Source organism: Gymnoscopelus braueri, assembly GCF_963280865.1.
Source record: "Gymnoscopelus braueri genome assembly, chromosome: 24".
Lineage (NCBI taxonomy): Eukaryota > Metazoa > Chordata > Actinopteri > Myctophiformes > Myctophidae > Gymnoscopelus > Gymnoscopelus braueri.
In genome coordinates this window covers 11,183,987-11,207,761 of record NC_137626.1, presented here as the reverse complement: position 1 = coordinate 11,207,761, position 23,775 = coordinate 11,183,987, and the positions used below count along the sequence as shown (strand labels likewise).

The 23,775-nt window shown below is 40.2% G+C and overlaps 1 protein-coding gene across 1 annotated transcript in view; it reads right to left on the bottom strand.

The window, feature by feature from the left end:
* Window positions 1-4,590: 4,590 nt before the first annotated feature.
* The window catches only part of LOC308080294 (inactive dipeptidyl peptidase 10-like), a gene marked incomplete at both ends in the record, with an annotated part of 115,615 nt that continues 96,430 nt past the window's right edge, over window positions 4,591-23,775 (bottom strand). Inside the window, 4 exons of the mRNA XM_080422090.1 lie at window positions 4,591-4,716; window positions 6,420-6,493; window positions 17,132-17,204; window positions 17,374-17,399. Of these exons, the coding sequence (XP_080278216.1) occupies window positions 4,591-4,716; window positions 6,420-6,493; window positions 17,132-17,204; window positions 17,374-17,399 (299 nt within the window). The remainder of the gene's footprint in view (window positions 4,717-6,419; window positions 6,494-17,131; window positions 17,205-17,373; window positions 17,400-23,775) is intronic.

Sequence of the window (23,775 nt, the reverse complement as noted above, 5' to 3'; positions counted from 1 at the left end):
TATCAATTTGGGTTTGCTTGACTTTAAAAAGTTTGAGAAGCACTGGTTTGAACAGGACCAAGGGAACATGGTTAGCCATAATACTGACACTTCATTCAGCATGTTGAAAATACATTTCATTGGCTCCAGTAGGAGCCATGCTCTCTGAACAGAGAAAGCAATCCTGCAAAGATCTTGGCTGCAGCAAAATGTTCCATTACCTTACTGCCTCAAGCCTCAAGATCACAGTAAGGCTGCGACTATGAATCTTATTTTCTTAGCGGATACTTTTTCAATGAATCTTGAAGCGTGTTTTTTTTTTTAATACTTGTTTCTATTTTTATATAAACAAATCGACAAGAAAATTTTCAAACAGATTTTTGTAAGCGACTAAATCAATCACTTAAGCACTATTTTACAATTCGTCACACAATGGTGGCACACAAAAACAGCAGATAATATAAGCTCACAACACGTTGCATCTGCCTTTTTTGATGAATATTTTTTCTCCCCCAAAAAAATACAGTAGCTGAAACAAATCACTGTGGGCCTGTTATTGTGATATCACCATAGCTGATATAGTACTGATATAGTAAAGTAAAAATAGATATTATAATGCAATAATGTGTGGTTGTCACAAACTCTCGGCACACAGTTTGAAAAGCACTGATACAGAATGATCCAAATCGTCACATAAATGCAAATAACCGAAGCTGTTGAAGAGTTTGATCCCAAATTGCCACAACATCCCCTTTGGTAAAAATAAATGAATAATAATAACAAACGACTAAATAGCCCATTTAGACCTGAGGCGGATTTAAAAAAAAAAAAACACCTTCGAAAAACTTTAAAAACATTCATGTTGCTATATACATAGTTACATTTAACCCATTAAGACCTGAGGCCGATTCTACAAATGTCTTCTAAATCCCAACAGTTTTGGTGTGTGGTGCTCAAACCTTTTCATGTCAAGGACCCCCAAAATGATATGTATTTGGTCGCCGACCCACATCTCAAAATATTTTGTTCCAGGGACCCCCCAGAAGCAAAGAATAGAGTTAAAAAAAATCGCTTTAAACAATATAATTTATATTGAAAGATTTGCACACATTTTTGAATAGCCAAAGTGTAAAATAATGCTTTTTAGCTCAAATGAAAAAGTGACGCAGATGCGTTCCAGGTCTAAATGGGTTAAAATGACACAGAAGCTTTCCCAGGCTGAAAGGTATAACAACGTATAGGCTTTCCATATCTAAATGGGATGAATAAATAAATAAATAAATAAATGCATAAATACATTAAATACCTGAGCTCATCGTTTCTCACACATACCGTATACTGTATGATGTCATCTATAAAAGTGGTCATAATAACTTAACACGCTGCCATTGGTGGGCTATATAATAATCTACATTATGTTTGTGCCATCAAGTAGGCCTACAGTACTGTAGGTAGGCGTCCGTTTGTGAGATGGATGCCTCATTTTGGAATTAAACTCTTCAATTCAACACCGACACAGAGACAGAGCTTCGTGTTGAAATATCGGTGTTGTCGGGCAGAAACCTCCTATCTCCATATTCTTTTTGTGTTTTTTTTTCGTAAATTAACGCACTACTCGATCACACGACAGCGCCACACAAAAGCATCAAAAGTAGCAGATCTACAAGCTTGAAACGCGGCGCGAAGTGACGCGTTTCAAGCTTGTACCTGTAGATCTGCTACTTTTGCTATTTTTACATTTTAATCCTGAAAAGCAACGGTTTTGGACATGAGGAGGTTTCCACCCGACAGAGACCATAGAATGTTATGTGCATTATATGTAGAGAATCTATACTTCCATTTAGGCAGGGTTGGATTTCTTGGGGGGGGGATGGAGGGGGGAACATCCATGCCCCTGCTTTAGATATCCCCCCTCTGGTCATATTTGTAGGGATATGTTTTAGTCCGGTCAGACTGAATGCATGCATATTCGTCTACTATGTTTGATAATATTACAAATTAACACATTTATGTTATCCACATTACCGTGGCATCCCTGTTTTGGGCAAAATTGTTTCTTTACTTTTGTTTTTAAGTTTTAAGAAAATAGCAAAGATAGCAGATCTACAAGCTCAGAATGTGTGATATAGCAATGTGTTTTGAGCTTGAGCCCTGTAGCGCTTAAGTGGTCGAACCCTGCATTTAGGACTATTGCTATCTCAGGGTGGGGGGTATAGATGTCACAGGACGATTGAATAACCAGGACGATTGAAGACAGAGCGCTCGTTTTTAGGCACGGGGCTTCGGGGCGAGGCGGGGCTTTGCTGCGACGCGGACCTGTCTGTTGTTGTTCCCCCCCACTTAGCAACCAGGAAGCTACGCTATGGGAACGCTGAACACGCGTTCACACGAACGTGATAATAGTTATTGTCCATGACGGAGGCGCGCCGACTCAGCAGAGCTTGAGGCCGAGGAGGCGCGAGTGCCCGCGCTGACCGGCCGATGCTCTGATAGTCGACACAGCGCCGTCCGAGTTGTAAACCGATAGGGACAGAATAGTTCTTTTCATGGATCACTGTGTGTGTGTGTGTGTGTGTGTCTCAGGGAGAAACTAAAACAATGCGTGTGTGCGCGGGTGCGTGCATGTGTGTGCATGCGCGCGCATGTGTGTGCATGCGTGCGCATGTGTGTGCATGCATGTGCGCGTGCGCACAAACGCGCACGCACACACACACACACACACACACACACACACACACACACACACACCCACACCCTCCCTCTAGTCTGGCTTGCATTGCCCTCTAGCGTTGGTTTTACAGAATTGCCTGAAAACAAGCGCTCCTTCTTCAATCGTCCTGGTTATTCAATCGTCAAAAACATAGACACTACAAAACTTCGACCACATTTGACCACATTCGCCCCAAAACACACTCGCCCCCATTTTTTACGTACGCCCCCAGCGGTTCTTGTATTCTTGTATTTGTCTTACTATAATCTGAGTTCCCAGAAGTTTTTCGCCTCGCATACAAACGGGAGCGGCGAAGGAACTTCTGGGCCAAAGCCCTGCTATCTGTGGGCCGGACGTGCGTTGCGCTCAGAATCTGAGCGGACACGCCTCTTACCGGTCTACTCGTCTAAAAAGTCCGACGAGAGGCAAACAGCAGTACACAACAATGGCGGCCGCAATTTCTCAAGGGGAAATTGCTTCCCGTCGCTCCTATTTACATGTAAGACCCACTGCATGTGGATCCCGCCCCCTTTTCTTCATTGGCTGTTGATTTGAATCAGAAATCAGTGGCCGCGCCCCTGCTGTCCAGGCTTTGAGCCGAAGCCTCCCAGACTAGTCTTACTAAGGTTAGGGTTAGGAATAAGCTTAGGGTTAGGCTTAGTTTTACTGAGGGTTAGGACTAAGTTTAGGTTTAGGCATAGTTTTACTGAGGTTAAAGGTAGGGTAAGTGATATTTTTTGGTTAAAACAAAACGTTTTTTGTTAAAAGGTTAAAACACTATATTCTGATAGTAATCATTGCTATAGAGTGTTTTTTCAGTAACAGATGTCTCCCTGTCTCTCCAGCTCTTTATTAAACAGAAAATAAATTTTTCGGTAGGTGTCAAAATCTCAGCCAATCAGGAGAAAGTACCCATTTTTAAGCTTAATTTGTATAGTATTCCAGTTCCAATTTTGTCTGCTCATTTCTTAGTGACATCACTTCCAATTTCACTTGTTTAATCTGTATCCTGATTGAGTTCTCTGTCCTGGTTGGATAGAATTGGAAATGAAACTGAAACAAAAATTCATTTTCTGTTTAATAAAGAGGTGGAGAGACAAGGAGACTCCTAATACTGAACAAACACTCTGTAGCAATGAGCACTATCAGAATATAGAGCTATTTAACACTTATTTTAACCAAAGCAAATCACTTACCCTACCTTTAAGTTTAGGAATAAGGTTAGGTTTAGGCATAGTTTTACTGAGGTTAAGTTTTGGAATAAGGTTCCGAGGTCCCGGGATTTGACCTGGGGCGAGCGTGTTTTGGGGCGAGCGTTCTTGTATTTGGCTGCATCACACCAACATGGACATGGGGATGGGACACTCCAGCCTTCAATAACGGCCCAATCAGTATATTTGCTTTTGAACTGGTTCAGAAATCCTCAGTTAAAAAGCTGCCCTAGTGTATATAAGCTTAAAGGGAAGGTTCAACATTTTGTTAATCAATTAAAAAAAAGCCCCACAATCCAGGACATTGAAAAATGTAGTCTCACAAACAGAGATATTGTCTTTTTCAGAAATTGGCGACAGGCTCCTGTTAGCATTATATCATATTGACAATGCTATCTTAAATAAATTCAGTAGGAAACCATTGAACCTGGCAGAGGGGAGGGGACAAGCAATATAATCTATTCTGATAGGTCAAGAAATAAGCAGGGTGTTGTCATGATCCCTCAAATATTGTGCTACAAAACATAGACCCACATAATGTACTGTATACAGCATATTATACACACACTCACTCACACACACACACTTGTGTACATACACACGCACAGGCAGGCACACACACACGCACACACTCGTAATTTACTGTCCGTCACAGCCTATAGCGTGCACGTCATTTCCACAGTGTCTCTGTCACTCATCTGGTTGGTTGAGCAGCGATGATGAGTCGAGCAGGCATCCTCTGAAGTAGCCAATCAGAGAGTGGGATAACTGGAGCCGGCTGCGGTGGGACAGGAAGTGGCCCTCGTCAGGGTAGATCTGTTCACGGCCGGGAAAGAAGAGAAATACGTAATGTGGATACTATATAGGATCAATTATAGCAGCGGTAACTACCTGGTCAATCACGAATCGACACGTCAATCTTCAAAGCCATCACAGTAGATCGCAAACAGGTTTGTGAATTGGAGAGGAGGCGACGGACGCACCCGCACAGTAGGACATTAATTGACAGATAATCTGTTATCACATCTGTCAAAAGAATCCTTTTGACAGATGTGTACAAATATGGTATATAGTGTGTATGCTTTTTTGTCAAATGTCAATACAAACTAAATCAATCAATTGAACAGAGTATCTAAATGTGAATAGTAATTGATGAGAAAGTCAATATTGTGCATTGAAGATTAGATATCTCTAATATCACTCAATTTCATGTCCCTGTGTGTTTGAATTCGTTTTTAAAAAAGTAACCTAAAACGTGTCAACTTTATATATATTTTTTAATTATTTATATTTATTTATTCATATTTAGACTACTAGCCTTTGTGTGGATTATGCACAGGGGTGCACATAACTTTTTTGGTCTAGTAAGAGCACCTGGGGGGGGGGGGGGGGGGGGGGGGGGAGGGAGGGGGGTCAGTTCCGGGCCCCGGGGACCGTTTTGTCAATTCCGCCGTTTCTCGCCGTTTTTTTCTTTCTTCGCGCCATCTGGTGCCCCCCAAAGGTTGGTGCCCTGGTGCTGCGCTGATTTCATCCGCCATATTGGGGACGTTCACGGCATATTTTGCACCATCACGGTGCGTTCATCATCGGTGACGAGTGCCCGTTACACAGCCACCAGCAGCGAGTCGTCAGTCGCAGCCACCAGGGAGCCACACAGCCAGCAGCCAGCAGCGAGCCACAGTCAGTCGCGCGACTGTGTCAGGATTCGAGGGCGACACTCACACAATCACGTGCAGCATGCGTCCCCTCCCCCTCCGCCTAATGGCTGTGTATGGGGCCCGACTACTGCTTTAGCGTGATTGTGTGGCTTCAGGAAGTAAATTCCTGTCCCAGCGGTCCCAGCTGTTGGTGCGCAAAAGCGCTTCCCCTTCGTCTGATGTGCCTCGCAGCATGCATGCGTTTGCGCACCAGTTATGTGCACCCCTGATATGCAAATAGATATATAATCTATTATATAATAGATTTGAGCTAAAAAGCATTATTTTACACTTTGGGCTATTCAAAAATAGCAGATCTACAAGCTCATAGCGCGGCACCGAGTGCCGCGCTACGAGCTTGTAGATCTGCTATTTTTGAAAATTCGTGAAAATGTGTGCAAATCTTTGAATATATATATTTTTTAAGTGAGCATTTTAAACTCAAATCGTTGCTTCTGGGGGTCCCTGGAACATAATATTTTGATGGGGGTCCGCGGCTAAATACATATAATTTTGGGGGTCCTTGACATGAAAAAGATTGAGCACCACTGATATAGAAACATAAGTTTTTCAGAAAATTGTTGGGATTTAGGAGACATGTAGAATCGGCTTCAGGTCTCAATGGGTTAATGACTATAGAGATACTGTGTACCGATTTGCGGGATGTTTGCCTCTTGGTCATGCTATAACTGGCCGATGTGGGGGGGGGGGGGGGGGCAATGTCCACTGAGGGCAGTGAAAGAATTATTCTAGCCAAAAGATGGCAATGCACTTAGGGTAAAGCATGGATAAGACGTATAAATGCATCTTTTAGGTGATTACCTGCATGGTGTAGTTGGCACCCGTCTTTATTAGGTGTCTGATCAGCTCTGCCGAATGTTGGAAATGGACGGTTGCTGTAATGGAGGAGAGAAAGAAAAAAATCACACCCAGTGTGAAGTGGGCGGTGTGGTCATCATAGTGATGGAAGATCACTTCAAAAAATAAATACATTTATTGAAAATAATCTTTATTGGTCATCATAGTGATGGAAGCTCACTTCCAAAAAAGTCCATAATCTTATTTATAGGTTATTAATGTCATCATGTGTCTCGCTAGCCAATCACAGTGCTGAATAGAGTCAGCCAATAGAGTCAGCCAATCACAGTACAGCTAACTGGGCCAGCTGGGCCAATCACAGTGCAGGAAACTAATACTAATGAGATGTCCCAACCCCACTTGTAGGGGCGGCTACACCGCCCAAAAATAGTAATTTTTTTTGAAGTGCGTGGTGCTATTTATAGGTTATGAATTTCATCATGTGTCTCGCTAGCCAATCACAGTACTGAGCAAAGGGTCTGAATACTTATCAGCCAATCACAGTACAGGTTATGCATTTCATCATGCGTCTCGCTAGCCAATCACAGTACTGAGCAAAGGGTCTGAATACTTATCAGCCAATCACAGTACAGGTTATGAATTTCATCATGCGTCTCGCTAGCCAATCACAGTACTGAGCAAAGGGTATGAATGCTTATCAGCCAATCACAGTACAGCGACCCCAACCCCACTTATAGGAGCGGTTACACCGCTCAAAAAATTGCAGTTAAAAAGATAGATAGTCATCTCATAGAGAGAGAGGAGAAGCATAAAGTGCATAATATGACTAATCTACATATACTGTACAATAATGTGAGTGGGTGCATAGCGACCAGAGGGGATGTGACTCACATCCCCTCTGGTCACTAGGTTGGGACTTTCGTCAAATAGCGTGGCCATTTTTCCTGAACTGCATACTCTATCTATGTTAACCCTTTAAGACCGGGAACGCATCCGTCTCATTTTTAGACTTCTTTGGCTATTAAAAAAATTAGCAGATCTACAAGCTCGTGTCGTGTATTAGTATTCAAGACTGATGAATATGAAGTTAATATGCTATTAATATACTATGAACACAAATTGTCAAGAAGTTCCCTGTCAGAGTGAGACCAAAACAAGGAGGCCAGAGGGTTGTGAGTGGGGGAGAACAGCTTTAGTGATCTAACTAAGGTAAACAGTCTAGCTATCCTGTCTATTGTCTTAGGTGCTAACCTAAAAGACCACACCCAGCCGAGTTCTTTTGTTCCTAAAAAGGCATTGTAATTATGCGATCTATTCACACATGTTGCCATCTCTCTCTCTCTCTCTCTCTCTACAGCCAACTGCTAAAGAAATAGACTTAAACTGACTTATTGTAAATTATAAATAGCTCACAGTAAAAGCTTATTCTATAGTAAGTACACAAGTGTGAACAAATGTGGTTGGGGAGAAGCTAGTTAGTTGCATGTAGACTTTTCTTCTTGAAATCTAAGGAAAACGCCAAGTCCCCTTTTAAATCATCTCTGTCTGTCTAAATCATTCATACAAAGTTGAATACAAATATGTGTGGTCTTATTTTGAAGGTAATAAGGTGTTAAACAAATATTGCATAATATAAGCTTGTGTAAAGGTACAGTTTTATAGATAAGGGTTAAAGTAAATTGTCACATGTTTAAACCAAGTGAGATGCTAATTCCTTGTGCCGATTGAGAAGGCCTGCCCAAGAAGGTCTATTGTTCTATAAAATCTGTGTTGTGAGTGGTCAGAAGGAGGAATATCTGGTTGCTTATAACATGGTGCTATTGGGAAAAACAGGACTCTCTGTGATTTTCGGCTATACACAGTTGTCACGTTCAACAGGACAAAGCAGGTCCCATGAACAAAGATGCGAAATACAACATTGAACCCTGTATTTGTTGCCTTTTTGACAATAAAACATTGTTGAAAATGACTGCCTCGGACCTTGAAGGATTGTGATTTATTACCACCCAGAGAAACATGTCTTCTTCCGTCTTCCAAAATGGGCTCAGTTTACCACACAAATTATTGGCGAGACAGCTAGGCCCCTTGCTGCTGGAACACGGGACATTTCTACAAAGTTTTCGTTGAAGGTATGTGTGAATTGTACCTCTAATGTTAAAACTTTGTCCGTGTTTATGGCGGTTGGAAAAAAACAAACCTTGTATGGGCCATTTTGGCTCCGGCGGAAATGGATGATGCCTCTGAGTGGTTTTAGGTTGCGTGCTTAAAGGCCGCTTGGTGCCTGTGGAGTGTATGTTTTCATGCACGCATTGGTGAGACACTAACACGGGAAGCGTAGAATTGTGTGTTTCACCGTTTCCGTGTACCACAGAAAAATGTTCGATCTCTTCACGGGGGTTCAAGCCGTGTCTGGGTTAAACTGCATTTCGGATAGTATAAATGGACTTTTGATTTGTCGTGGTACATTAAAGCGTATAATTTCTTTCTAGGGGTTCAAGCTAGACATCAATTATATGTAGGATCTGATCGGAAAGTGTAAAACGCGCATCTGGTCAAAGAGGGCCCTTGTGATAAAATAGAGCCTTGTAATCTAGACTCTCGCTACTGGTATTTAATCTTGCTAGTTATAATACACGCGAGCGCACCGGATATTTCAGCATGGTTATGATAAAGAGAAGGTATGTAGGTTGACAGAGTACTGTGGAAAATATTCGGTTCGGTAAGAATGTCTATAAGTATGTAATGTAAGGGCAGCCCACTGATGGCACTTAAAGTTGGTTCCTGGTACTCATTGTGCGTGTTTGCATATGTTGTTTCCAAGCGTCGCGGTGGCTTTTTGCTTGTAGCGTTTGTGACCTGTTTGTTAATGGGTCTCGGGTAGGGCTACGGCTCTCTCTCTCTCTCTTTTTCTCTCTCTCTTTCTCACTCTCTCTCTCTTTTTCTCTCTCTCTTTTTCTCTCTCTCTTTCTCTCTCTCTCTTTCTCTATCTATTGTGTTGCTTTTTAGCGTCGGATGGTTTTGTATTGTTTGTATGCTGCAAAGTGACTGTGGACTTGAGCTGCTGGTGCACGCAGCAGTTTGAGTTCATTTCCAAATTTTTTTACGTGAATGGATTTTGTTGAGTTGAAACAAGGACATTCGGTATACTATACATATTTCTTTACAGGACTTTGTATTGTTGTTCGTTAGTTTTTTCTCAAAACATTGTTAATAGGTATAATGTTTTGAAGAGGGGAGTGGAGTATGATAAGCTTTTAAAAACTTTGTTTGGACTTAGGGTTCCGTTTGTATTATTGTAAGAGATGGACAGAACTATATGGTTGAAATTTGAGGCTTTAGAGATGTTGGTTGAGAGGAGTGATTCTTTTATCTTGGCCTATTGTGTCGAGTGGAAATTTGTGTAAATATGAAGCTTTGATTTGATTTTTGGAAACCTACGAAGGCGAATGGAACGGTTATGTTTTGGTTAGGAGCCAGTTTAGAATGTGGCTGTTAATAGGATTAAAGAAGCGTCTTGCTTCTTGACTTTGTGAACAGGTGAGGATAGAAGGTTTAAATTTAGAGCAGTGTAGGCCTGCTGTTTCGTGTTGTTGTTTATTCTAGAGGGGAAGGTATTTTTTGCATAGCTCATTCTTTGTTCTTCAGTGTGAGAGCTTTCACTCGAGCTTGAAGCGCAATTTGTAGTTTTTTGGTCCGGGAATGTAGTTTTTCTACGCGTCTTGACTTCCGCGTTTCTACGTCATATCCGGAGAGACGCAGTTTGGAGTTTTAACTTTTAAAAACTTAAAAGCTACTTTCTTATGTATATTACATTCGTAATATCTCCTTATCTCAACGCTTGTACGAGATTCCTTTTGTTTTGATGGAATAAGATCTTTGAAGGGAGTAAAGTATTAATTTTTTATTTTTACATTTAGAATAATTGTACGTTATACCCTGTAGTTGTACAAGGACACACGTTCTCTCGTGTGTGGGAAAGGCTTCTTTTAACTGTGTTTAAGCACAAGATGGCGTTTAGTTTTTCACACTGTTTTTTTATGAAGCTTTTTTAGCTTTCTTTCTTTTAATAGGAAGACTTGTCTTTTTAAGAAACCACGGATCAGGTTTCTGTTGTTTTGAAGGTTCTCTGTAATGGTGTTATTTGTCTGTTTTGACACGTGAGTGTGGAGCAGTGCCATAATTTTCGTTGAGATGTTTTACCGTTGTTTTTCTTTAAATAGTCGTTAAGTGGTCGGGTGGGAACGTTGTGTGTGTATATATGAGTGGATGTAAGAAGGGGTGGAGTGAGGTTGGGATGCTGGGTGTATTGTTTATTGTGAGGAATGAATTGAATTGGCGAAAGTAGCTGTTGATGTTCAAATTAGGGTAGTTAAGGTATTGTGTCTAAATATGTTTAAATGGTTTGTTATTGGCCTGTTCTGCGTGCTTTATCCACGCCCGTATTCCTTAATGGTCTGGTCATTAACCTGTGTGCTATGGAGAACATTGTCTTTATGTTAAAATATGGTCTTTTTAGTGCACACACAGTAACCTTGGGGTACGCGACCCCACTCATTCTGGCTGGTTCCAGAGGAAAGGATTCTGTTGTGTGTCTTTGGAGTCACCATGGCATTCTGTAGTAATATGTTTAAACTTAGTCATGGTTACTTTGTAGGTTGGGCTAAGGTGTTTTACATCTGTGTGGTTCAATTCACAGATGTATTGCATTTTGGCTGGGCTGTGGGAAGAAGTGATTATGCGTCGAATTTAAAACGAATTGTTTGATTGTAACTAAATAGTAAATGCAAGTGAAATTTGATAAAAAACGAGTGCCTGCTTAAGTACCCAAAATGAGATATTTTCCCCATAGTATCTTTATGGTGTACGAAAGTGGTACTATAAGTGGCTTTAAAACCATACTAGAGGTATAAATTAAAATTGTTTATTATGCGTGATTATTTGATGGGGCACAACCATTCGAGACTATTCCTGTCCCTTTAAACTGATGGACATTGCCTACTGGTAGATGTGAGGAATTATCACACCATTTAGTACCCTATTTAGATCGATATGTTAAAGGAAAGTAGATATTCTTAAATAGATTAAACCCGAATTTGAATAACAATTTATGAACAGTTAACCAGTCTATGTTACTATTTTTAATGACACGAATGTGTAGGATTTGAAGCTGCAAACGTGTAATTATACTCGATTTTTGTGATGTACCACTGGTGGCTAAGAATAGGTTGAAATACGTTTTTGGTTTCAGTATTGTAAAGAGAAATTAAAAGTTCACCCCACTGGAAGCACGGACCGTCACGTGATCATTACGTGATGACGTGTTGCCTGTGGGAGTGATCTATTTGATAGTGTATTTTACCTCTGAGGGGGCTGAGCTGACATTGTCAGATTGGCTCCCCCTGGCGGTCATAATATGAAGCCTGTCCATTAATGACAGCTGATTAGGTCTTTTTGACATTATTTTCATAGGTGACAGAGTTGCTTCCTTCTAACAGTTCTTAGTTTTAACGAGGTTACCTTAGTAGTATTTTTTAGGTCTAGTGTGTTAAGAATGCTTGAATTAACATTGTTTGTCTGTTGTGTTAACGATTAATCCTTTATTTCATAGATGGCCTATACAAGTGAGGCTTAATGATTGTCAGTATGGCTTGAGTGTCTTGTGCCAGCTTAATAAAGACAGCTCCTGTCTGGAAGAAGTAATGTATCGACCAGACTTTTAAAATTATTAGACGCTCAGAATGTTTGATTTGTATTTGATTCAGTTTTAGAAGTAACTAGAGGGGCTTAGTGTTGTCCCAGAGTGTCTTAATTCTAGAAAAAGGACCTTTTATTATTGATTTTAACCGTTCATAGATAAGATCAAAAGTTTCTAAAACAGAGTATTTTTAAATTGAGCTTCAAAAAATTTCCTATCCTTGGCGATATAGCCTAATACCTTTTGTTTACATTTGCTACAGCTTCTAAACAGAAATCACGATAATACATGTATTAGTGCATGTACATAGAGTGTACATGTGTTGACCAAATTCACACCCATTTTCTATATTGTATTGACAATGCTTAAAAGTTTATATGTAATACTGGTTGTAGAATATTGTGTGTTGTGTAGAATGACACATTTTTCATACAATATTACATTAGTATTAGTTTCCTTTTGAACAAACTGCTCTGAAGTAACCAACATAATGGTATCCATCGTTTGTGTTTTATTTTCAAGGAAGGGAAGTACAGTGTAAAACATACTTTCAGTAGTCAGAATAGTAAGAGGAGAATTTAACATTTTTGTGAAAACAGCTGTATGCCTAGAAAATGAAATAGAATGACAAATGTTTGTGACTGAAACGATTTGAACAAATACTAATTAATGTGGCCTGAGGGGAGCATATTTGATCCACAATAATTGGGAAAAGAAGGAAAGCGGTCGTATTATTTTTCAAAAAAGGGAACGAGGTAACCAAAAAGCTCACACAAAAAATCCCACACTAAAACTGACAACCGTATGGTGGTCCAGTGATGTCTTGCAAGAATTCCATGTGTCCCAACAAGTTTGATCCAGTAATACAGGAGACCGCAGTCACAGCAGAAGGAAGGTGCGACCGTTTCGATGACGGTATGCTGATACAAGCCTGCTGTATGTGGCACACCAAAGGTTTCGTCAAAACTCAACTGACGGACACAAGCAGGACAACAGGTTTTGCCAACACACAGGTGCAGCTCGACGGACGTGGTTGATCATCAGGATTGTTTCATGCATAGAAGTCACATCATCTTGCATAATCCTGTCCACGGCCTCTCAACAAACCTTCGGCTCAACGTCTCATATCATGGTGTCCCTGAGGGGGCCCAGCGATTTCGCGAAGGAACCGGTGATCCATTGTAATGGTTCACCGGAGAGGGGAGGAGTCCAGTGGGCATGAGGTAAGCCTGAAGATATCGATTGCAAGAATTCAAAGTTATTACAGAAAAAGACATTTGAAGGACACTTGAAATGTACAGAGACATTACTTTAGGTGTTGGTGAATATTGGAAATACTGGAAAAATACCAGAAGAAGCATCACCGTACAAGGAAAGAAAAACAGTAGTCATCTTTTGAACTTGACACAAGGACTTGACACAGCACAGATTATAGTTTGGTGTGGGAGTTTAAAAAAAAAGAAGAGCTAAATAATTTGCTTCCATGCCTATTTTGAAACTTGATAACGAACTCTTTCCCTAAAACTAATGATTTAGCAAAATATGCTTTCAAGAGTCTACTAAATTGTAACAAAATTATAGAGTATGCAGGTTGCAGATATTGTCAGTTTATTTTTGGGAAAATGCTCATTTAAAGAAAATATAGTTCTGTGGTTGTCCTTTAGACTTCACAGTTTTGGAATATTCTCATAATTATCAAATCATGGCAAAATACATTTTGGAACATGCTTAAAAAACGAAAACAAATAGTAAGTTAACCAGGACTCTAAGAGAATCACAGTAAATTAAGAGATTTGTCCTTAAATAAATTACAAACTTTGGAAATAATTGTCAGGAAAATTTGGAGCAAAAATAAGATGCAGTAAAAGATTTAAATAGGAGATTTATTATTAGGGAAATACAAGAGTCATATATGGAAAAAGGAGAAAGCTGTGGTAAATGAATAAACGAAATGGAACGATTGATTGACAAAATACAACAGGAATTAGAAGAGTAAAATAGGGATAAGGCGGGAAAGATCACTTTAATATTGGAATTTAGTTAGTACAATGTATGAAGGAGCGAATGGACCAGCAGGAGAATATACTGTCTGAAAGAATCAGATAGCAGTCAACAATTTGATGATAGGTTCTCTAATTTTAACAGCATGAGTTAAACTGTGCGTCTATGAGTGACTAATCCCTGAATGTATGAGTATTAAAGCAGTTAGGCATCTGTTTAGCTTCTGTGGAGCAGGTATAGGTGGACTTTTGTTTTTGTACTAGGAGAAATAAAGCAGGTGCTGAGATTGGAGCCATCCATCTTGACCAGGATGACAATGCAGAAGGGAACAGCTGACCTGGAACAAACAGAGGTCGCCTGAACTTCTACCTCCAGGGAACCACAGCTACCCTATCTTCACATCTCTCCACCTACCAGTGACCATCACAGACCATGGTCGAGAGGGGAGTCGTGGGGATAAAACCTGCATGAGATTCAGCCGGCCACACCGGAGGAGAGAGTTCCAGACCTGACAGCCGTTTCATCTCCGCGTCATAGATCCAGCAGGAAGTGGCGACCACCAGCTATCTGTCAACTCATCATCATCGGCCCTACAAAAACACCTTGCCAAGGCCAGGGTGCAACACCTCTGTCGTCACAGATCTACAATAGTTTCTGACAAACCAGCAGCGGTTGGAAGTTCCAGGTACCTATAGGAGTTACCCGTGACACATCAAGTTGCATCTGCAAATTGAAAGGCATGACACTTTCTTTCGATCATATGAAAAGAGGGGCACCCGTACGGATCAGGTATGGATAAGAGAATCCTGATTGTCAATATCAAGTCAAGTACTGAAATAGCTGTGATTCGGTTCAGAAGCAACACCCTTAGGATGACAATTCTTGTGTGATTCCCAAATTCGGACAGAAAGGATATGGGCGGGTTTTTTGGGCTATGGTGGTGTGCAAATCTGCAGATTGCATATTCCATCATGTCCAGGGAATTCGTACTTATGCCTCATGTCAAATTGTGCAAAATGGACGGTCAAAAGAATGAATTGCGTTCGTTAGAATAGAAAAAATAAGAGCAGAGCTGTGTCTCTGTATTTGCGCGTTGTCAATGTAACTGCCAACTTGTAATAATGATGTTTGTATTAACTTGACTTTTCTTAGGTTTTGTGAAAAGAAGTCCAGCTGAGAGTACAGCGATATTAGTTCTGTGTGTTTGATGTACAATGTTTGTTGATGAGTCACTTTTATAATTCAACAGTCTTGAGGGGTTACGGATTGACCATTTTAATAGAATAAGTTGTCTTTTGGTTAAAACAGATTCTAGTTGATACCTACACAAGTGACATCAGTCTTGAATATCCTTTTGTGGAGATGTATTAATATATCTCCATGAGGGGAATATGTCGTGTATTAGTATTCAAGACTGATGAATATGAAGTTAATATGCTATTAATATACTATGAACACAAATTGTCAAGAAGTTCCCTGTCAGAGTGAGACCAAAACAAGGAGGCCAGAGGGTTGTGAGTGGGGGAGAACAGCTTTAGTGATCTAACTAAGGTAAACAGTCTAGCTATCCTGTCTATTGTCTTAGGTGCTAACCTAAAAGACCACACCCAGCCGAGTTCTTTTGTTCCTAAAAAGGCATTGTAATTATGCGATCTATTCACACATGTTGCCATCTCTCTCTCTCTCTCTCTCTCTACAGCCAACTGCTAAAGAAATAGACTTAAACTGACTTATTGTAAATTATAAATAGCTCACAGTAAAAGCTTATTCTATAGTAAGTACACAAGTGTGAACAAATGTGGTTGGGGAGAAGCTAGTTAGTTGCATGTAGACTTTTCTTCTTGAAATCTAAGGAAAACGCCAAGTCCCCTTTTAAATCATCTCTGTCTGTCTAAATCATTCATACAAAGTTGAATACAAATATGTGTGGTCTTATTTTGAAGGTAATAAGGTGTTAAACAAATATTGCATAATATAAGCTTGTGTAAAGGTACAGTTTTATAGATAAGGGTTAAAGTAAATTGTCACATGTTTAAACCAAGTGAGATGCTAATTCCTTGTGCCGATTGAGAAGGCCTGCCCAAGAAGGTCTATTGTTCTATAAAATCTGTGTTGTGAGTGGTCAGAAGGAGGAATATCTGGTTGCTTATAACATGGTGCTATTGGGAAAAACAGGACTCTCTGTGATTTTCGGCTATACACAGTTGTCACGTTCAACAGGACAAAGCAGGTCCCATGAACAAAGATGCGAAATACAACATTGAACCCTGTATTTGTTGCCTTTTTGACAATAAAACATTGTTGAAAATGACTGCCTCGGACCTTGAAGGATTGTGATTTATTACCACCCAGAGAAACATGTCTTCTTCCGTCTTCCAAAATGGGCTCAGTTTACCACACTCGTAAGCAGCAGTAGCTTGTAAATCTGCTATTTTTGAAAAATCTCAAAATGTGTGCAAATCTTTGAAGATATATATTTTTTTAAGCGAACATTTATAACTCAAATCTTTGCTTCTGGGGATTCTACAAATGTCTTCTAAATCCTAACAGTTTTTGGAAAAAAAACGTATGTTGCTATACATCAGTGGTTCTCAAACTTTTTCATGTCAAGGACCACCCAAAATTATATGTATTTGGCCACGGACCCCCATCTGACAATGTTTTGTTCCAGGGACACCCAGAAGCAAAGATTTTTTGAATTACAAATGTCCACTTTAAAAAAAATATACGTTCAAATATTTGCAAATATTTTCACGATTAAAAAAAAAATAGCAGATATACAAGCGCTATGAGCTTGTACATCTGCTATTTTTTGAATAGCCAAAGAAATCTTAAAAAATGACACAGACACGTTGCCGGTCTTAATGGGTTAAGGCTTCTGTAGTCTTTACTTTCCTCTGGTGCCAGTCAAAGGACCAGTGGCATAAGAAATGAAACCAAACCGGAGTCTAAGGAATCTTTCATTTCAGAAGAAGAAAAAGGCGTGTGTCTGTGTCTGTGTCTGTGTCTGTGTCTGTACCGTCAGCCGTTCCGTGGGCCAGAAACAAAGGTTCCCCCTGCAGTCCTTCCAGGCTGGCCAGGACTTTGGACGTCTGCACACACAAAACACACAAAACTACTATTATAATACTATTATTATCACTAGGCAAGCGATGAACAAAATGTAATGTCAATTATGATAGGTAATGGTATATCCATGTACATCCTCATCCAAGCATGAATGAATTCATCATGAACTGATCATTAATTCTTGATCCTCACCATAAACTCACATGAAGTCACTATGACTTAACCGAGAGTAAGAGAGGGTATATTTCTACTGCGTCATTAAAGCGCTGTTTTTCTATTGGCACGTTTGATCCTCAAGGCTTCAGCCTCCAGGGAGAAACTCAAAATAGTCAGAGAAGACATAAAACACCATAAAAACATCACCAGGGGGCTTAATGAAGTTCTATTAACTCTTTGACTGCCCCGGACGGGAATTCCCATCCGATGGCTCTATGGCTATCATGGCCAATGACGGAATGACGAAAATATGAAATATATATATATATATATATATTATTATTTTTTTGAATTTTTCTGAATTTTTTGGTCTTTTTTTTGGGGGGTTTATCTCAAAGGAACTAGGAGATAACGCTATCCAAAAAATTGCTGCTCCATTCACTTCAATGTTAAAAAACAGAGGAAAAATGCACCTTTTTCCTGGCACTGGGACGACACAGTCTGAAATAAGTCTGGCAGTGAAAGAGTTAACCTCATAGACACATGAAAAACTGAAAAAGTGAAAAACCATGGCACCACCTCTTAAACTAATGATATATTACACTTGGTTAAGTTCACCATTAGTTCCAAGGTGAGGACCAGGAATTAACGATGAGTTCATGATAAATTCATGATGAACTAATGTACGAGTTCATCATTAATTCATTAATTACATGTATGAATTTGCATGCTCAAGTAAAGTGTGACCAATAATCAGTGATGTTAAGTAACTAAGTACATTTACTAGTACTGTACAATTTTGAGGTACTTTACTTCGCTGGAGTACTTCCAATTTTCAACACTTTTACTTCTACTCCACTACATCTCAGAGGCAAATATTGTACTTTCACTCCACAACAATTATTTGAAAACATTTAGTTACTAGTTACTATTACAAAACATACAGTAACCCCTTCAGCCCTATATACATTTCGGCCATTTGAAAATAGCCGATCTACAAGCTCACAATGCGTCACGATGCGACGCATTGTGAGCTTGTAGATCTGCTATTTTCAAATGACTTGTATACATTTGAAAACTTGAAATGGGACAGTCTGCGTAGTGAGTACTTTTACTTTTGGTACTTTAAGCACATTTTGATGTCAGTACTTTTGTACTTTTACTTGTACATTTTGAATTCTGGACTTTTACTAGAGTATTTCTATATTGCAGTATTGATATTTCTAAGTAAAACATTTAAGTACTTTTTCCACCACTGGAAACTACAGCTATTATGTAAGCCAAGGAGCCGGCGTATACGCTCACAGAAACACGTTTCTAAAGCCTTTTTTTATCTCCTTCTCATATTGTTATTCTTCTTACTAACTTCTAAAGGACACTTGAAAGTGTTGCCTGACTCCATTCATCCCTGTTGGCCTTGGATTGAAAACATCCAGAGACTTGAGAGCCGTGTGCCTCGTACTGTTCCTTCACCATTCATCACGTCTCCTTGTCAAATCAAAAGATAAGAGCTACTAATGTGTTTTTCTTCTACTTTATCCCATTAATACCTGGAACGCATCTGTGTCACTTTTAGATTTCTTTAGGCTATTTTTTTGAAAAAAAAAAAAAAAAAAAAAAAAAAAAAACACGATTTTTCAAAAATAGCAGATCGACAAGCTCGTAGCGCGGCACTCGGTGCCGCGCTATGAGCTTGTATATCTGCTATTTTTTAAAAATCGTGATTTTTTATTTTATTTATTTTTTTCAAAAAACTGTTAGGATTTAGATTTTTTTAAAGAATCGCCTCAGGTCTTAAAGGGTTATTTTAGCTTAGAGCAGAGGGGTTCTTCAACGTCTTTTCAGGCCAAGGACCCCTTAGCAGTGGTGGGAAAGGTACTCAAATGTTCTTATAGGACCGCTTACCCTAGGGGTCCCGGACCACCCGTCGAAGACCCCTGGTTTAGAATGGCCAAAATTATAATTTCTCCTTTGTCCCATTTTAGTCATTGTGTCAAGTTAATTCCTCCTGCCACATTTCTGTGTTGTCACTGGTGTTGTACCCTCCTGGATCAGGTTGATAGTTAGCTAACTATCTGGCTTCCAAAAAGGCTTCTCAAATCTTTGCTTCTGGAGGTCCCTGGAACAAAATATTTTGATGGGGGTCCGCGGCCAAATACATATGATTTTGGGGGTCCTTGACATGAAATAGATTGAGCCCCACTGATATAGAAACATAGGTTTTTCAGAATACTGTTGGGATTTAGGAGACATGTAGAATCGGCTTCAGGTCTCAATGGGTTAAAGGTCCTTTCACACGGCAAGCGGCCGACGCGCCTATGTAATTCATTTTCAATGAGAGGCGGGCGATTACTTGGGACGCGCGGAGAAGTTGAGGGGGCGGTGAGGCGAGCGCCGGGCGCGGTCCCGTGAAATCTTCGCGCGCGTGCTCGTTTGTGCACGCGCGCGCGCGCGGGCGGCAAGAGCTGGATGATTGTGGTGAGGCTTTTGTTTTCTCCGCACCGCGCAGGAGGACAAAACAACAATGATCGCGATGCCCGCTGATCCGAGCGGTAACGCCCGCGTGAACCGCTTTGCCGTGTGTTATACGACCTTAACCCATTGAGACCTGAAGCCGATTCTACATGTCTCCTAAATCTCAACAGTTTTATGAAAAACGTATGTTTCTATATCAGTGGTGCTCAATCTTTTTCATGTCCAGGACCCCCAAAATGATATGTATTTGGCCGCGGACCCCCATCAAAATATTTTGTTCCAGGGACCCCCAGAAGCAAAGATTTGAGTTAAAAATGTTCGCTTTAAAAATATATATATTCAAAGATTTGCGCACATTTTTCACGATTTTTCAAAAATAGCAGATCTACAAGCTCGTAGCGCGGCACTCGGTGCCGCGCTATGAGCTTGTAGATCTGCTATTTTTGAATAGCCCAAAGTGTAAAATAATGCTTTTTAGCTCAAATCTAAAAATGACACAGTTCCAGGTCTTAATGGGTTAAGGAGCTTATCGTTGTTTTGTCCTGTGCGTAGCGGGGGGGGGGGGGGGGGGGGGGGAGCGGACCACAATCCAGCTCTTACCGCCCCCCTGCACGCTCTTGCGTGTGCACGAAACGAGCGCGAGCGCGAGAATTTCACGGGCCGCCCTCAACTTCTCCGCGTGTCTCAAATAATCGCCCCACCTCTCATTAGAAAATGAATTCTTCATGAAGTCCTTTCAGACAGGGGGGGGGGGGGGGGCATGTCACTCGCTCGCTCCCCCACGTCTGAAGCGACCTTTAGAGAGGAAGAAAACTATTCCATTAACCCATTAAGACCGGGTTAAGCATCATTTGTGTCATTTTAAGATTTTTTTTTATTTTTATCGTGAACATTTTTGCAAATCTTTGAATATATATATTTTTCAAAGCGAACATTTGTAACTCAAATCTTTGCTTCTGGAGGATTCTACAAATGTCTCCAAGTCCTAACTGTGAAAAAACGTATGTTGCTTTAACACATTAACTGCCAAGACCGTAGTCCTACGGGCCGTTAAATCCAACTGTTAAGCGCCGAGACCGTAGCCCTACGGGCTGCGGTCTTTTCGCGCATGCGCGGTCCGGGTGCACTTTCGGAATTTTTTTGATCCACTTCCGTTTCCGGTTTGATGACAGGAAATAGAATTATTTGGGATCCGGTTTTCACGATCACGCCCACTCCCATTCTACAGACGAAACTGAAACTCAATTCTCTTCCTGTAGTTTTTTCTCCTCGCATTTCACTGTTTAACGTAATCCGCTCTAACTCAAACATGGATGCCCCGTTTGACACGTGGTTTTCACTGGGAGATACAGGGAGATCTCGCGGATGTAAACAGACTGTGTAGCGCTCAATCTTAAGGATTTTAACAAGATCTATGGCGACATGAAAAAAACAAAAAAACAACAAAAACACCTTGGCACTGGTGAGTACATTATGAGATTAGCCCTTGGCAGTGGATGTGTTGTTAATGTCAGTGCTTCTCAAACTTTTTTCATGTCAAGGACCCCCGAAATTATATATATTTGGCCACGGACCCCCCCCCCCCCATCTCAAAATATGTTGTTCCAGGGACCCCCCAGAAGCAAAGATTTAAGTTCCAAATTTTCATGATTTTCCAAAAAATAGCAGATATACAAGCTCATAGCACGGCACTCGGTGCCGCGCTATGAGCTTGTAGATCTGCTATTTTTGAATAGCCCAAAGACATCGTAAAATGACACAGATGCGGTCCCGGCCTTAATGGGTTAACACAACACAATGCTAGAGAGTCTAGGCCATATAAAGCAGCTTCAGATAAACACATTTATAATCAACTTTATTTGTTTAGCGCTTTTTGAAACAAGGTTGGCCTACAACGCTCTGTACAAAAACAGCCCAGGAATTACAGGAATATTACATTAAAGAGATAAAAGATGAAAAGTAAAAATTGAAGGTAAATTGAAGGCTTAAAAGTCATAAAAGGATATGAGAGAGAGGAAATACAGAAGAGAAAATAAATAAACACTTTGAAAAGGCCTCGACATAAAAGCAGGCTTTCAGAATGTCATTTAAAAGATGACGCAGACTTTGCTAGCCTTGAGTCTTTGTTCCCTTCTAAAACATTCACCCAAAAACTCTAAACTTTTCTCTAAACTAAACAAATGACACAAACATTTAGGCTCTCCACTCATAAAGTCTTACCAAACTTTTCTCTAAACTAAACAACGCAAACATTTTTCAACTCTCTGCAACAAGATACGCAAGACATACTCGCTCTCATTGGTGTAAAGTAACTAAGTACATGGCCTTCAGTGACAACTAAAGCAGCCTTACCTCCCCCTATTGGTGCTAATGTTTGTTTGTCTGTGCCTATTCATTGTATATTATTGTCGGCTTACATTGCATTGTTTGCTTCCTGTTTTTTGTTTTGCCTTTTTGTTTTTGCTTTGTTTTGCTTTTTACCTGTACAGCACTTTGTCTGACCTGGTCATGTTAAATGTGCTATATAAATAAACTTTGATTTGATTTGATTTGATTTACTCAAGTACTGTACTTAAGTACAATTTTGAGGTACTTTTACTTTACTGGAGTATTTCCAATTGTCTATACTTTTACTTCAACTCCACTACATCTAAGAGGCAAATATTGTACTTTTACTCCACTACAATTATTTGAAAACTTTAGTTACTAGTTCATTTGCAGATATAAATGATTATTTTATAAAACATTATCAAACACATGAGTGACCATTTCATCCCCAGACGCACGCAGATCCAGGAGATCACGTGATCCCAAGATTTAACTGCTCCACTGACTTCCAGATTAACGTCTTTGGGAAATCGTCTGTATCTCGCCTCCTGTGTTTTACTATGTATTTTGGACGAGTCGTCCTGTTTTCAACGGCCTATAACAAGCGGACGGGGGGGGGTGTCCCGATGACATTCTTTTTTCCCCCGCGTAAGCACAGTGAAACACCCCGTGATTAACAACTATCAGGGGATCGATCATACTGGAGATACATATTCTGTGACTACTTGAAAAGGTAAGAAAATCGAAGTGGGTGCACTGCACGCAGCCAGAAATAAGTCTGGCAGTGAAAGAGTTAAATAGTTGGTCAAAATATTAGCCTTCCCAAATGTCAGGCTCACCCGCCTATAACCCTATGGTTAACCCATTAATACCTGGAACTGTCATTTTTTATTTGAGCTAAAAAGCATAATTGTACACTTTGGCTATTCAAAAATAGCAGATATACAAGCTCATAGCGCGGCACCGAGTGCCGCGCTATGAACTTGTAGATCTGCTATTTTTGAAAAATCGTGAAAATGTGTGAAAATATTTGAATATAAATATTTTTAAAGCGAACATTTTTAACTCTATTCTTTGCTTCTGGGGGTCCCTGGAACAAAATATTTTGATGGGGGTCCGCGGCCAAATACATATCATTTTGGGGGTCCTTGACATGAAAAAGATTGAGCACCACTGATATAGAAACATAGGTTTTTCAGAATACTGTTGAGATTTAGGAGACATGTAGAATCGGCTTCAGGTCTCAATGGGTTAAGGGAGCTTGTAGATCGCTTGTTTTCGTCGCGCCCACGACTCCCACGCTGCGACTATAAGTATATAAATCAAGCCATCGTCTCTCTCAGAGGACTAGATGAGTGATTAGGGCCCCGCTGACTATTATGGTCTGTTCCGCGGGCGTTCATTTAACCCATTTAGACCGGGAGCGCCTCTGTGTCACTTTTAGATTTCTTTGGGCTATTCAAAAATAGCAGATATACCAGCTCATGAACTTGTAGATCTGCTTTTTTTTTTTTTTTTTAATCGTGAAAATGTGTGCAAATCTTTGAATATATAATATACATTTTTAACTCAAATCTTTGCTTCTGGGGGTCCCTGGAACACAATATTTTGAAATAACTGTTATTGATTTAGACT